The following is a 16,948-nucleotide window of genomic DNA, read 5'->3' on the forward strand; positions in this document are numbered from 1 at the left end:
AACTTGTTGACTCCTGACTGATAGAATTTGACACACTCCAAATCCAAAAAGGATGTAAAACAGAAATGCCATAACTCATCATGTTAGTGTCTCCGTCAAATTGAGAAAAATTAAGGCCTCATGAGCATCTTTGTTACCTTTTCTGTTCAATTTATGGCTCTCATATTGTAACAGTGGTGTTTGGTAATGGAGAAGCTGGGGAACACAAATTGAGTAATTCACGATTTTCTAGTTTCCAGTTGGATGATGTCAATGTGCCATGATCTAGGAGGGAAAGGGAAGGAAAAAGTATTTGCAAGGGCAGAAATTTAATTGTATTTTTTCAAGACAATAATAAAAATGTCACTATTTAGTGATCAACTGGACCCATGTGTCAAGCATGAAATTTTCTGACAGTCTGTCATGTGAACACTATTTCTGACATGGCTTTAGGATGCAATCACAACTTATTTATAACCTATCATTTTAAATTACTTACAAATAGTTCTAATGAGCATGTTTCAAAATTTTGATATTTTAAACCCCTTTCAAAAAAACTCATTAAATAGAGATTAATTTTGGCATGGTTCTCAGTAATAAATCTCAAATGACAATCATCAAATAGGCTCAACCTTGTTAGTGTAGCAGAGAGAAATTTAGTAGAAGATGTGCTTTGACATAATAGAGTTTTTGATATCTTTTAGTAGCTTCACATCTATGACAGTCAACTAAAGGAATATTTTGTGTGTATTTTGTACCAAAGTTAATGAATATGTATATAATGTACTACAGGATGGTAAGTGGTAATTGAACTTTTTTTTGATTGTCACAGCTTTGAGAAAATGTTGACTTTTAAGAGAGAGTCTCAGTTTCTCTATACATATATTTCATATACCCTGTCTAGCATTTTTATCAGGTCAATGGTTTTGTTTAGTGTTTTCAGAAATGAATATTACTGACTAAGCAGTGTTCATAGTAATGCCATAATACAGGCTGTACAATTATTATTATTAGTAGTAGTAGTAGTACTTTTTTTTTTCAGTTGCATTTAAATAAATGCAAAGTCATAAGGGCTAGGCAAGGGTAAGTTTTACTTCACAACAAAAATTGATTGAATTGTAAACTCAGCAACTGAAACTAGAGAAGCATTAAAGCTTTTTTAAGCACTAAAGCTAATAACTGAGGCCAGTCAAAATATTACCTCCAAGAATAAATCACTTTTATTATTTTCTTATCTGGATAGTTGCTGTAGCATATACAATATATATTCTACTGATTTTATATTTGTTTCATCTCCTTTTTGAGGAGTTCTCCTTAGAAACCCATATTCTTTGTGATTCAAAAGATGACCATAACAATTTGCTTTCATTGCAATCAGACAGTTGAGATGGCTTTTTGTGAATCTAGATGAGGTTTAAAAAAGTGACAAGAGAGATAGGACATGCCCCATTAATCTCAATCAGGGTCTAATCTAGGGTGTTGTTTTGTGGCCAGAGAATTAAATATTTGTTCAGATGCCACAGAATTTAGCTTTTTTATTGCAGCATTCACTGTTTGGTTGAACTTGGATGTTGATCTGTATTGGAAATTATTTTTGTATCCCTTCTCATCCAGATTCTGCTTGCAATTAGGCCTAGCTCTCCACCCTTCCTCATAAAATAGCGTTAGTGGATTTATATTTGAACCCTTGTATAATGGAGCTATGTAGTGGAGAGTCTAGGAACCTGAGCTAGGTGCTGTTCTGCTTGGCAGTGGAGGAAGACTGGTGGTATCTTCTGCCCGGGGAACGCTGCAGCCAGCAAATCAGAAGCCTCGAAAAGGAATAATTGAGGCCAGCTGGCCTTGCTTGACACACACATGGGAAAGGAACAGGACTGCCAGAATGGCATCAGAGAAGTCACTGCAGAGTTGTAGCTAGATTTAACACACAGGAAAGCATCAGGATCCTGTCCAGATATGATCAGTGCTTCCCTGCACAAACACGTACTAGAGAGTCATGCAATGGTTCTAAATTATTTTCTGCAGAGATCTGGAAGAGAGCATGAAGAAAGGTGATGTAAAAGTATTTTGAGATTGCAGAAAGAGCTGCTTTGCTGTAGAACATAGAAGATGCTGTGTGGGACTTCCATTGCAATGGAGGTTAAAGGTTATTCTTGCTCAGTTTGAAGCTCCCAACCTCTTACTTAATGCATTAGTACTAAATGGAAATGTTTTCCAGTCATAGGTAATGTTCATTGAGTTTGTGTTATTATTGAGGCCTGGAAAGGAAATCTAATTTGAGGGTGTGAGTTGTTCAAGCAACTCTTAACACCTATCCAAATTTGTTCTATCTACAACTTCCTTTTTATTTTATTTTATTTTTTTTTCCTGAAATTTCTTGAGATTCTGGCCCTGCATTTGCTTGCTTTTCATAAGAACTGCACTTTTCCCTATCATTAGATACTAACTTCCATCTTCTTACTTGCTGCGTTTAGAGTATCATGATTTTGACTCATGATATGTATTTGACTCATGGTTAAAATCCCATCCTCATGGCCAAAAACATACGGTGTGGCAGCTTCCAGTTTGAGATTGATTCACTCTTCAAATGGGTTAATGGTGCATACCACCAGATGGTGAGACTTCTGAGGACAAGGCAGCTTCAGATTCTCCTCTGTCTGTGTGTGACTCCAGACAGCATGAGGACTTGGATTACTGCAGGAAATTTACAATATAGCATGGAAGCATGTCACTGCAGGTTTTGGTGTGAGGTTTTTTGTTTTGTTTTCTGTTCAATTAAAATAAGCATTGGACTCATTGAACAAGGAAATGCACAAAATATCATTTGGGAAACAAGAACGCGTAGTCATCAAGTTCAGATTGGGTTGCTTAAGTTGTTCAGTAGTAAGGGAACAAAGATTCTTCAGACAGGTTGCCAGATCTCCCTTGCAAGGCAATGGCAACTGCCATCATTCCATAGCCTTTACCTGCAGCTGACAGTAATTCAGTACTCTAAAGCAAGCTAGAAGATGAACTATGCATAATGGCCTCAGAATCATATTTATTTTAAAATATGGATCACTTTTTTTTTTTTTTTAATTCACTTTGCATACTAAGATCCTGAAGCAGGAAAAAACAACTCAGTAAACATACAGACTATATTTTTCCAGAGTAGACTGATGAAAATGTGTCAGATTGTGCTGTCTGCACGTCATTACTGCTGTCTCCTCAGCTAATGTCAGAGACGGTATTTGGATCTCCAGGCATTACAGCAATGGTGATGGATATGCAGTCTGCTGCTGACCTAAAATGTGATTTCTGTCCCCTAAAACGTTGAGGTACAAAATAAATGTTGGATTTGCAGCATATCTTGAGTAAGATTGTGTAACAAAAGTGAGCACTCAAAAGGAATTTTAATTTGGTTGATTTTTATTCTGGAAGTGGAGAGCTCCATATAATGAATTATTTTTAATGGTGTTAAGTTTTAACATTTAGATCTTTCAGCTCCTAAACGTGCTAATCCTTTTCCTTTACTGATGACCTGGCAGTCCTGTATGGTTATATTTTGCTAAAGTAGCCTAATAGCTGCATATAGTCTGAAAAAATGAGTAATTTAAAGAGTTAATAAATCTGGATCATCAGCTCTCTGGAAATTATATTCATTTTATTTTATTTTACTTAATTTTAATAATGTGCTCGAGTGTTTTACTTGAATATTTAAAGTTCAGCACATGCTTTTCTGAACTATGGCTTGATTACGACTATGAGAGAATATTTTATTAAATATGCAGGAAACTGAATTCATTAGTCTTCCATTACTTTCTTGCTCGTGCTGTATAGCTTAAGAACAAGTCTTAATATCTTCTTGAGATAAATATAGCTCTTGATGGTGAAGTAGTGGATTAAATCTGGTTACTGTGTTTGGCTGAAGAGGAAGGTAACTTTTCATTTTGAATGAACGCAGTCTGTGCCTCAGTTATTTGGTTTATAGTATCCTGTCTTGTTACTTAATGGTGTGTTAAAGAAAACTAGAGAGCAAGGGGAAAATAGAAAGGGGAAAAAAAAAGCATATTCCAGGAAGAATACCAGATGTCTTGAAGAGAGCGACTGTGACTGTCCACAAAGTAGTTTTCCTATGTCCTAGTGAATACGAGACATTTATGTGCAGTAAGAAGTTGCGCAGGACTTGGAGGAATCCTGTACCTCCCTCAATGAGGAGACACAGTGGCCATTAGAAGTTTCCTGGGACATCTCAAATGGCAGAATGGACCTCGTTGTTTATGCCAATGAACTGGACCTCTAACGTAATGGTCAGGAAGCTCAAATGTGGTCTCCTCCTCTCCTTCCTTGTTCTTCTGACATCCGCATAATGATGGAGAGCTGCATCACCCCGACTGCTGGTCTCCTGCCTCTCCTCAGGATCAGTCACCTCTACCTGGGTGCCCTGGTACGTGGGTCAGGCCTGGTGATTTGATCCGATATAGTCACTTCTCTATAAAATTTCCTTCTCCATAACCACACATGAAACCTGTTTCCTCACTGAGGGAGTTTTCTGTGGAGAATTAAACAATCATCTGACATGTGAAATCTAGCTTTGTAGACTCAAGCTTGCACAGAACTGCAACAGCTTCTGAATAAGGATATGAATGTTAATATACTTCTGATTACTTTTTTTGTGTGAAGCTTTTTCCCTCAGCAGAACCTGTTATGCCATTATCTTAAGCTGATCAGGAATGAACTAAAGAGAAAATGCGAATATGAAGAGGATTAGTTATGTAGGATGAGGAAATTATATTAATAATTAATAGTGTTGATTATTTAATCACGACTTCTGTTACAAAGTGAAAGGATAGATATATGATTTGAATTATCCCAAGAATTTGACAAATGTCACAGTATCATAAAAACATGGAATTCTAAGTAATATTAAGATTGATTAAGGAAAAAATGAATGTTTTGGGAAGTTTTTTCCAAGTAAAGTAAAAGTTGGTTTTAGTACATTTAATCTCTTCTCTGTAGGTTCAACAAAAATACGGAATAAATCAGATAAAGACAAGAGAGGAAGTATTTAAACATTCTTAAATTCATAGCTATTATTATAGCTATAAGGGGGAGAAAAATCTTTGTGTATATATAAAGTATTTTTGTGTGTTTTTTTTTTTTTCCTGTAAATCAGACCAGGGAGATTATATATACACAATTATCTTGATGAAATTTACCATTTTAGATGAGCTCTAGCCATCCTCACACAAAGACCTCTATTAAAAAGTCTTTTATAATTTTAATAACGTATCATGAAGCTATTTAATGACATTTTGATATCCTAGCTGCTCATTGAATATTTACTCCCCATTGCTTTTCATAGCTTATATTGCCAACAGCATGTTTTCTGTAAGTCAAACTGCTTCTGTATGCCATTTTAGAAGAAAATATAAGCAAGCCTCACAGTAGGATCTTTCTTGAAATATTTAATTAAGTAAGTGAAATAGTCTATTGAACAGTGGTCTTTTAAGGTAAGAGAAAGACAAAATGATGTTATTAACAGTATTGCAACAACTTGATTTGTATCAGATTAAAATTGTGGAAATGTGTGATAAAAATGGAGAAGCTTTGAGTATGCTGGCAGATCTATTTGATGAACATACAAGCTATTACTGAAAACTTCTGAACATTTCTCCAATAACAGTTGTAATGTTGTAACATGCTGCACCATTATTTGTTTATGTTTTAATTCATAGGTATTTTCTCACCTACTTCCCTGAACTAGCTTTTCTTGCTACTGCCGACCTTCTTTACTTTGTCTTTTTTTTTTCCTTACCTCAGCATTTGATAATTATAGTAGCATGATCTTCCCTGTTTGCCAGGTATCTGCCAAGTAAAATTTAAGGTAATGACCGTTCCCAGATGCCTGGGGTCTGGTGCTGCCAATGCCACCCTGTCTCGGTGCTCATTAACAGAGCCACCCAGGCTGGCACTACCCCTTACAGAGCTGGGGCAGCAGTGGGATGGGATGTTTTCCATAACATTCCTTGGTGTTGACACTTCCTTGGGTTTATAAATAGCCTTGATTTCTGACCGGTGAGACAGAGTGCTTTCCTGAGCTTCTGGGAAGAGTATGTAGAATACAAATCAGATGCAAGACCTAACTGATGTGCAGGATTTTTTCCTTCTGTTCACTTGTCTTGAAGAAGAATTTGAGTGCATCTAGAAACTGAAGCCTATTATTGTGTTCTGACAGGAAAAAAAAAAAAAAAGGATTAATTTTGTGGGGGTGCAGCCACACTTCCAGAACTTCGGTGGAATTTGATCTTTCATCTTAGCTTGTTTGCTCAGCTTTGAAATGCTAGTCACTCATCACTAGGTCCTGCTTTCTAAGAGTCAGGTTTTGCTGGACACCTCCATGAGTGTGTACTGGATAGCAGAGCGTGAGTGTCCAATCTTGCAGCAGGATTTAAGAGCATCACAGTCAATGCTGTGGCCAGAGTGGTGCCATCGAGAACACACAACACCACAGACAAGGGAAGTGGAGATCATAATTTTACCTGCTCAAGCAGCATCCCATAGAGACGAATTGGGTCTGCAGCAAAGTGGCATAGTGAGATGGCAAATGCAATCTCTGGGTAGTTTGTGAGCTCTGGGAGCTGATCTGTGACACCTGCCATTGTAATCCCATACAGCTGTGTTTGCCAAAGACTTAGAATGAAACTCTGAATTAATGACACACAACAGAACAAAAATGGAAATCAACTTAATTTGTAACGTACAGCATTTCTGCATAGTGTCCTAAGTATTCAGTCAAGAAAGACAGTACACATAATTAATATCAGTGTAGTAAGCTGAAAAATGTCACTAAGCCTGATATTCTTCTGACTCTGCTGGCACTAACACAATGCCCTGCTGAATAGGAATTCACATTGAAGGCTTTTATATATTCCTGAATAATTAATATACACAGATTTGGGATATAGCTAATGCTTTCTATGTGAAGATAATAAATGTGTTGTGAAAATTGTTTCCTGCTACTTAATTTATCAATTCTTTAAAATATTGAATTGCAAATATATTACTGCTTTTTAATGTGGGGCTCTTTTATGAATGCTATTAGTACATGTTGTTCTTCTGTTGAGTTACATGACTTAGTGGCAATCCTATTTAGTCTCTGAATTTTGTGCTTCAACCAGTGAAATATTAAAAAGCTTTTAACTATTAAATTATATTTATGTATAAGCAGCATGCAAAGCACATCATAATGTGCGCTAAGCAAATTCTTTCACCGTTTTTGTAACTAGAAATCTAAAATAAATAATAGATTGGTTTGTAAATCTTTTTGTAGACCTATTTAGCATAATGGTTCTGTTAATCATAAGCAAGAAAGAATAATTTCTAAGAATGCTATACTTACTGAAGATAAAAGACTAGTAGCACTCTGTTATATGTTAACCTCTTTTTAAAATACTTCTTTAGAAAACACTGAAGAAAAAACTAGGAAGGAACAAAGAAATTAATTAGCTCTGGTGCCATTTCAATAATATATCCTTGACTATTCCAAGATAATGCACTGAGACAGAACTTAGCTCACACAATATTTGTACCCAGCCCACTACTATATTTAATTTAGTAATATTAGGTATTGGCAGCTGATTTCTTCACAAATTGAATAAAAAATACACTACTTGATAATGAATTCCTTTAAATCTCCACTACTTTTATAAATGTTAATCCAAGTTCAAGGTAAACCAGTCTCTATGCATGGATAACTGTAGAAAGATCTAATATGTGAAAAATATTCTATTTTCAGTGATCATTTCCTTCTTTGACCTCTTCTGAAACGTTAGGCTTAAAGTAGATGTGCAGACATGATTGAACAAAAGAGAATATACCCAGTTATTTTGATATTTAGTAAATTACATTTTTTTTTCAATTCAATCGATAAGATGAGCTTTTATTACAATGCACTTACTTCTGATATGAAAGTTTAAACTGCAAAACCATGTTGGATCAGAGCAGTCACAATTGTTATACTAATTTCAGACAAATATTTTGTGCTAACAGGCAAATTTTAGTTCTGGGAATCATCCATTGCATTTGAAACATATTACTCGCTTTCATGTTTTATTTTGCAATTACGTCTGTGCATGCATGCACATGTAGTGCATGTGCATCACTTCCGAGTGGCACATTTGAGTGTGACTATTTTCACTGTTTAAAACTTTCTCAAAATGAAATTGTTGTCACAATGTGATTTATAAATTTTCAAGTACTTTTATAGTATATTTGCTAGCTATATAAATACTTCTGAATTTGATAACTTTGATAAGGACCTTTACTGATTATACAGTAGCTCTGTGAAAGAAAATGCATATGGAATGTTTTATCTATAGCTGGAGCTGCTGCTTCAGCTATCAAACTAATGGAACTGTAATGGAACACTTACTAGCAAAATTAATGGGCTGCATTCTTTTCTTTGTCACTAGATCTGTATGGCTCCATTAGGTCTGATTTGTTCAGGGACAAGAGGAAAGAATGATGAAGATGCTAGTATTTTGCTGAAAGGAATCGATTACTGTATTTTTTAAAATATTCATGAGCTAGTTAGCATCTTGTTTTGCTAACCTTCAGCAAGCTGATGTAAATTAAAGAAAATCTGTTTTGGTATGGTTTTATTTACACATTAATTTATTGATTTTCACCTTTCTGTGATTCTTACATACATAAAAAGAAGGAGGTCAAGGATATTTGTTTCTTCTGCCATTGTTCATTATCCCAGGTACTTCTACTAGAGGAAGTGGTTTCTCTGGGATTTTACTGTAATCCGCAAGATTTTATTTTATTGAGCCTTTTTTTCCTGCTACTGCACTTGATAGTAGCTGTTTCAAAGTTCAGCCATGTACAGAAAATGAAATGTAATAGCAATCATGTTTACTTTCTATTAAAGTATGGATTTTCTGAAGAGACTAATTTACTGGGAGAATTCTCTGTGAGACCATTTTACACCTACAATCTAATATCAAAGCCCAGTGTAACAACCTTTCTTAAAGACAAGCAATCTAATTTGACACAGATACCTATCCCATACTATATATTTTTGTTAGTATTTTAGCTGAAACACTGCATAGTTGCCTAGATATTTCTATCCTGAGGTTTTCTTTGAGATTTTGGGGGATGAAGTAGTCCAGAACTTTTTTTCTCTCCTTTCTCATTAACCTCATCCCTTTGGAGACAGTTTTCAATCTCCATAAAAATTTGGCATTTCCAGTTTTTCAGAATCCGTATATTTGCTGGTCATCTCTAAATCTCCCTGGCTATCTCCATATTAGGGGATTTTTCACCTACTGTGCATCGGCACCTTTCAGAACCTCTGTGGGGAGCAGCAAGTATCCAGTCAGCAAAATGCAGTCTGCATAGACCTTTACTGCTAGAGGATTTTCCCCAACCCCATCTCCAATGATACTGTGTTATGAAACAGAAAATCTGAGGAAATTGTTTTAAGTATGGCTGATGTTCCATAGTGCTGAGCATGTGAAAGGCTGTATATAAAGATTCTTTGCTAATGTATATATGAAGAACAAACAAAACAACAACAACAACAACAAATGGTGAGAATATAGTACTTCAGGGAATGGAAAGCATAATTTGAAACACTAATTGTGATCAGTATTGTTTTCTCTTTTGGGCTTGAGAGAACCTTAATTTTTGTGTTTGCATGGTTGTCATTGTCCTTGGATTTTGGAAGGCCTGTGCAATACTATACAGCATATGAGACTAAAGCAAATGCGACTCCTCAAAACCAAAGGCTAATAATGTATGCGTTAAAAATTGTGATTTTCCAGCAGTTGATGAAATTTCTTAAATAGACAGGTTATAATATGTGGCACTTTTAATTTAGTTCTGTTTCTTGTTAGGTAGCTATTGTTCTCTTCCAGTGAGATTTAAAGGATTTGCACAATTTAAACATTTATTAATGGGACCAGGAGACAAAACACAAATTAATAATGATTTTTTTTTCTAGGTTTAAACATCATAAAACAAGATCATTTTAAGATAGTATTTTTAAGTAGTATTTCTTTCATCAGAGGAAGTATATTCGTAATTAAGTACTTATTCAAGTGCACCTTAAGAAAAGATTGTTGTGTTGATCCAATATTAAGGATTGCTACTGTGCTTTTTTATTATCTTCCCATTCTCTTTGCTTATCTTCCTGTGTCACATCTAGATACTCCAAGAATTCTTATGTTATTTTATACTTTTTGGAGCGCTTGTCCTCCTCAAAAAGAGGGGAAAAGCTGTTTTAGCAAGTTGTGTGGGCATCCTGAATTCTTCACCAGGACTGTGAGGTTGGTGGTTGCTTCTTCCTCACTTTCTTGGTGCTAATTTAATACATTTGCTGACATGTATTTTGCCTTGTTTCTTCACTTCTTGGCAAATCATTTTTATCTGTATTTATTATACATTGTATGTTTATTACACTCCTTGTTCTTCTGAACTCTTTGATAGTCTTAAAACCTTTTTGTCCACCTCCCCAGTCAGGTGCGTTTCAAGTGATCATTGCTGAGTTGTATTTAAGCTTGCAGTCTTCAGTGTCATCCTGTGCCCATTTCTTATTATCTTATGCCTACAGTCATGTAATCCACATTATTGCATGAAGGTAATAACTATTTCTTTCTACACAGAAATACATTTCTTTCTACTTTTTGCTATATACAAACAAATAAGCAAAAAACTATTATACTGAAAGATCATGCAAATATAAGGAAATACAAACAAATATAAGCAATATAAGCAAAACTATAACAAAATATAACAGCAGATCATTGGAAAAAATGTTGCAGCTAAGCAAACTAAATAAAACTCTAAGCAGGCAAGGACAGTTCTAGCAAAGCCTGAGCAAGAAGTTCTTGCAGAGCTGGTACAAGATCTGCAGCTTGTTACTGGCAATGCCGATACTGGCTTACAGGGTTACAATAACAGCAGAACAAAATGTTCTTGTACTGCTTTTTGTCTTTTCGTCTTATTATTACTTCTAATTAGCAAATTGAGTACTTAGGAGTCTAGATTTAGAAGAGGTTGTAGATACCTATTCTTTTGGTTCTGTATTGCTTTATCAGGTTATATTCAGTGCTACTGTACTTTCCTGGTTTAGTGTTGTTAATTTTAAAATTCTGGCTGTTTAATCTAGATCCAAGTCACCAAAGGTTCAAGGGGAAAAGAAGCAAACAGATATCTGTGGGGAATGCTCCTAACCGAAAGTGATTATCACAACCTGCGTAGACTTTACATATCCTGAGAAAGCAGAGAATACCATTGTTAAGGTCACATTCTTATCCAGACTTTTCCTTTTCTTGAAATCTGGACTGAGGACCTGGATTTCATAGAAGATTTGGTGAGCACCACTGCATGCTACTTCTCCACAGGATTCTCAGTCTCAGTGCTGCTTGTCCCATTGTGATTGGAGATTAGAAAAGGCATCGTGCTAAGGGACAGTGAAGATTTCAAATAGCAAACAGAGGAGAAAAGGTGGAGAGTACAGTCTGTAAATCATTGAGAATTTTAAAATGATGTATTTTGGAATCAAGGCAAGTAATACATACTTGCCTGTATACCAACTACATACTCTATACCAACAGAGGCGCACTTATCCTAACCTGTTATGACAGAATGAGAAAGAAAGATGTAAATATCACTGCTGATAGCACCACCAAGCTTAGGCTTATCTTCTCTAATACAGTGCCAAAACTAATCAGTCTCCATGCAACTAACATAGTAACAACAAGCAGGCTTTGAGGAAATATGCTTTTATCACAGTAACAGTGTCAAAACAGTATTATTCATTCAAAACTTGTTTTGTGATAAAATTTCTATCTCAAACAAACAAAAAAAAAAAGACTTCTCAGTTGGCCAATTACATATTCAAATATTAAAAAAAAAAATAAATTAATGCCTAAACAGGTCAGGTTGGGGAGAATAATATGGATTCAGTTCAAAATAACATCTGTTGTTGCTACAGCAAGAATAATTAATAGCTCATAATGTAGAAATAAGAATCAACTACTTAGATTGAGGAATGTATTTCATTTACAAACATGACCCAGAGATATTAGCAAAGAGTTTTCATGTGGAAAGGGGGTAAACTTATTTTCTTAAGTAAAAAGAATAAGTAATGTCTGTAAGGGAACTGATCAATCTTTATTTTAATAGATTATTTCAGTATTTCACTGTTGCAACAGAAAGTGTGTCCTCTCTGTTCACCCTCAATCCACATCTAACCTTGATGAGGGTAAACCCATTAACAAGGACAGGTTATTCACTGCGAACAATTCTGTTCTTCCTCTGTGAAATTCATGGCTGCTGTGGTTACTACAGAATAATAATAGGCAATGGACAAAAGTTATTAAGGTTCTTTGCAGAAGTCAGACAGCAAGGTGCTTTTAAAGTGAGCCTTTAAGTTATTATAAAATAAGCCCTATAGCATCAGTGTCATTTGTTATTTAGTAAAGACTTCCATAACCCTACAATACCCATTTTTTACTTTTTAACACTTGTCATGTTGTCCTGTAAATCAAGTTTATGAGAAGGATATTTCTTTATTAGTTTCAAGTCAGATGATAGTCAGTAGAAGTAATCCTCTGGGCAAAATTATTTCCAGTCTGAGCTTCAAACAAGTTTTGATTCATTTATTATATTCTCAGTCTGTGTACAGACCTCCTACTGATATCAGTAACAAGCAATGCTCTGAGAAAAACACAGAGCTTTGAAAATGAGATGGTATTTGTGTTTGAGAAGAGTATTTTAATATTTTTCTCTGTACAAATGCTGTCATATTTTATATGCAGTAGTGAGGTTTGCAGTAGTTTTTTATTTTGACAACAACCTGTAATGTATGCCATCATGCTGTATACTCAGAGAACGTAACCACTTGGTGATGTTACATTTGCAGAACACTTTATGAAATAATTAAGATAACGGATGTTGTGAATTCTATAAATATCAAAAAAATACACAGAACTATGTCAAGACTTAAAAAAAAAAATGTAGCTAAATCTTATCAAAAAGGAGTTGTCACTTTGCAGTCTGGATATATATTGTCCTTTGCTTAAGTGTAGGATAAAGAAGCAATGGATCAGGGAAATAAGTGATCCTTGCAAGAGATCAAGCAAGTGAAATACGATGCTGGACTGTGATTTCAGTGATTCTTCAGATTCTTTTAGATATTGTGGGTTATTAAGTAACCAAATTATATTCAAGTAATTCAGCACCTGCTTCATCAAGCTACAGAATATGGAATTAGATATAGACCACTTCAGCTTCACTGATTTGATTATGTAGTAGAGAGAGACCAGTGAATATACATTAATCCTATGAAATTAAATCAAGAAAATTGGTTGAAGATATTCCTAGGGGCCTATTTGGTGTCCATTTGCATAAAATGCTGAATTACCTGCTTACTGAAATCTCTTTTTTTTTTTTTTTTTTTGGTATGATGAGAAATGGAATGTAATTGAAGAACTGAGTTTACATAAAAATTTAAGCAAGAATGTACAGGTTCAAACCAGAAGTACTTTTAACTTCTTCTCCTATAACAGCCAATATCAGATCATTAGTATATAAGGACAAAGGAAGTACATATTTTTTTCTCTCAGTGTTTCCTAATCTGGATCATAGAGACCACACTGTTCAGTTATCTGTGATGGAATCTGCTTCTACTATTATTTTCTGAACCAGTTTGTTATTTTGGTATGTTCTCTTCAGTATCCTGTATAATGTAGTAAAGCATGATGTAATTGTGCACACTGAAGAAGCGTTTCCTTTTTACAGGAATATAATCTGTAAAAGAAAATACAACCATCAATCAGAAAAAGGAGGGGTGACAAAAGAAAATAATTAGGCTGTAGCTTAAATTTGTTTAAGAAACTGTTATCTGATGTTTCCTTATTCTTACGAGATATGAGAACATAACAGGCAAATAAAGCCTATACGTTCTTTCCAGATGCCACTTATAAAATTATTGATGTCTATATAGGAGTCTAAATTATTTAATCTTTTCACATAAAGGGACATTGCAATATTTCTAACCATGTTTTTTCTTCTATTCTGTAACTTTTCTGTTAACATTGGCTACTTTATGGTGAGAAGCTTATTACTCATTGTGGTTTTCAGGAGGAGTCTAAAGTTTAAGATGCTGAAATCTGTCATAGAATCATAGAATATCCCGAGTTGGAAGGGACCCATAAGGATCATCAAGTCCAACTCCTGGCACTGCACAGGTCTGCCCAAAAGTTTAGACCATGTGACTAAGTGCACAGCCCAATCTCTTCTTAAATTCAGACAGGCTTGGTGCAGTGACTACTTCCCTGGGGAGCCTGTTCCAGTGTGCAACCACCCTTTCGGTGAAGAACCTCTTCCTGATGTCCAGCCTAAACTTCCCCTGCCTCAGCTTAACACCGTTCCCGTGGGTCCTGTCACTGGTGATAACACAGAATAGGTCACCCGCCTCTCCACTCCCCCTCACGAGGAAGTTGTAGACTGTGATGAGGTCCCCCCTCAGCCTCCTCTTCTCCAGGCTGAACAGGCCAAGTGACCTCAGCCGCTCCTCATATGTCTTCCCTTCTAGGCCCTTCACCATCTTCGTCGCACTCCTCTGGACACTCTCCAATGGTTTAATGTCCTTTTTGTACTGTGGTGCCCAGAACTGCACACAGTACTCAAGGTGAGGCCGCACCAGCGCAGAGTAGAGCACCAGTGCAGAGTAGAGTTCTTTAGGCATTTCAGATTGAGTGAGATTAACTCCATACCAGTATGGACCAGCAAAGCCTGTAAAATCCCAATCTGAAAATGTGATGGTTCTATTCTCAAAAAATCTTTAAAAGTTCTCAAAATTTCTTAATCTAAACATTTATTCAAAAATCTTCAAAATGTTCTAGTCTAAGCATTTCATACTGTAATTGAAAAGAGCCGTGTTTATAATTTTCTTAAGGTCTTCTAAGCCATTCAGTTTTCTAAACCATGTCACTTATAAGGGATTCATTTGTAAGCAACTCCAATATTGACTTTTATTTCAGTTTATTGAATTAAAACATCAGTAAAGCAAAATTATTGAATTAACACATTAATAAATAATATGATGTAAAACATTTACAAAATCTATGAATAAAGTGTAAGTAGTCCTAGAACTTCAAAACTCTTTGATTTATAAACATATTTCAAATAATTCTGCCAGAAATACATTTTCATCCTATAGAAATATTTACAGTTCACAGTAATTTCTATTTTTGGTTGGAGACAAAACTGAATTTTGAAAGACAGACGGAGATGTGGAAAGTACAGCATGTTTGAGAAAAGCTAACATCCTGGTATGGTTAGTGTATGTAGCTCAAAGATGGAACACAGGTTTTGTTGAACTTATCCAGAATTGATAGTTGAACCTTTATCTGCCATACTCAAAATAATTAATCAGCACAAGCTTTTGGTGGATTATGAAATACCTCACCTGTTTTGACTGGCTGCTGCTTCTTGAACCTGAAAAAACATTCCTAGTTCATGCTTGTTGTAAACAATGCATTTCAACAAGTTGTATTGGTTCCACAAACTGTTTCATCAACAAAAAAAAAAGAATTGTCACTGAAGCAGTTTTTCTTTTTCTCTCCTTACATGCATGGGACATTCTTTATGCGTACAAACATTCTTTACGCATACAAAGAACGCATGCATACAAAGAATGCATTCTTTATGCATACAACATTCTTTATGCATACAAAGTTCTCTGCTTTTTATTCTCTCATTGCTCTAACAAATCATCATGTATCTCCCAGATTTCACTTAACTTGCCGTATTTAATATTCTCTCTGGTTTATATTTTGGGTACAGGTTTCTCTTGGACTTCTACATGCCCGTGCTACTCATATTCTCTGGCCTCCAAAGCGCTGGCAGAAGCTACAGCCAATATTACCTCCAGAGCGCAAACCACTCCAGAGGGAGCAGGAGTGATCTAAATGTTCACATGGAAGAACACTGAAGTGAAGTTTAGCCAGCAAGAATTGCAGTCGTTATACCATGACTTGTAAAAGCTTAGCCAAGGGTGCTTTAACATCAGGTACCATATCAGCAAATACATGCAATATCTTCATGTTAAAATGTCATCTTAAGAGTAAATTGTTTGTAAATTGGTTGTTTGTTATAATCTCAAACAGTAGCGCATTGTGCATTATTTAGTTTGGAAATAATTACACATTGGTTGTAGGTTCGAATGTTCAATTTTTCTGGAAGCAGTAAAATGACTGAGTTGTTATGTCTCTACCTGTGCTTCTCTGGATAAGAAATTGTTAAAAACTTCAATAAAATATTTTAATCTTTTACATTCAGCTTGTTTCTTCAGTAACGAAACAGATCCTTCCTTATTATTGTTGATTATATATGAAAAAAAAAACACATTTACACATAATATTTTGTATTGTCTTATTATTTTTAATACTGAAGAATCAGTACTTCTGTAGCTGAAAAGTTAATCATATATGATAGATTTTTTTTTTCAAATAGCTAATGAGGTTTTTTTTGGTCTTTTAATGTGCTTGTGTTTATTATTAAACTGAGTACATTTTACTTATTTTTAATATCTCTTCTGGGACTGCTATGTAAACATTCCTTGTATATCTTGCTGAAGTAAATATTCAGTCAAAATGTGTACCAATTACATTACAGTATCTGAATGTAATGCTTCACTCATTTCTTTAGTAAAACATTACTACTGATTGCCATATTTATTTGAAAATATGTAATTAATATATAAATACTATACAATTAATACTATAAATACATAGTGTAAGTATACTCTGAATGTGTAGTAAAGCTTCTACATGTTAGAAATAAGGAGAACTAGAAAAATGACACCTTTTCAGCTGCAGATTAATGAGCCAGCTTATTTTCATATTTATTGAATTTTACTTCAGATAGGATAGTACTTAAAAAAATTTAACAGATCACACAAAAGGTCTTTAAA

At 34.9% G+C, this 16,948-nt stretch overlaps 1 protein-coding gene across 7 annotated transcripts in view; it reads left to right on the plus strand.

The window, feature by feature from the left end:
* The window catches only part of IMMP2L (inner mitochondrial membrane peptidase subunit 2), a 464,509-nt gene extending 448,204 nt beyond the window's left edge, over window positions 1-16,305 (plus strand). For all 7 annotated transcript variants that reach the window (XM_083800913.1, XM_083800915.1, XM_083800916.1 and 4 more), the window contains one exon: window positions 15,820-16,305. In XM_083800913.1, the coding sequence (XP_083657039.1) occupies window positions 15,820-15,939 (120 nt within the window). In that variant the 3' untranslated portion in view covers window positions 15,940-16,305. The remainder of the gene's footprint in view (window positions 1-15,819) is intronic.
* The last annotated feature ends 643 nt before the right edge of the window (window positions 16,306-16,948 follow it).

This window comes from Anser anser, assembly GCF_964211835.1.
Source record: "Anser anser genome assembly, chromosome: 1".
NCBI classification, from domain to species: domain Eukaryota; kingdom Metazoa; phylum Chordata; class Aves; order Anseriformes; family Anatidae; genus Anser; species Anser anser.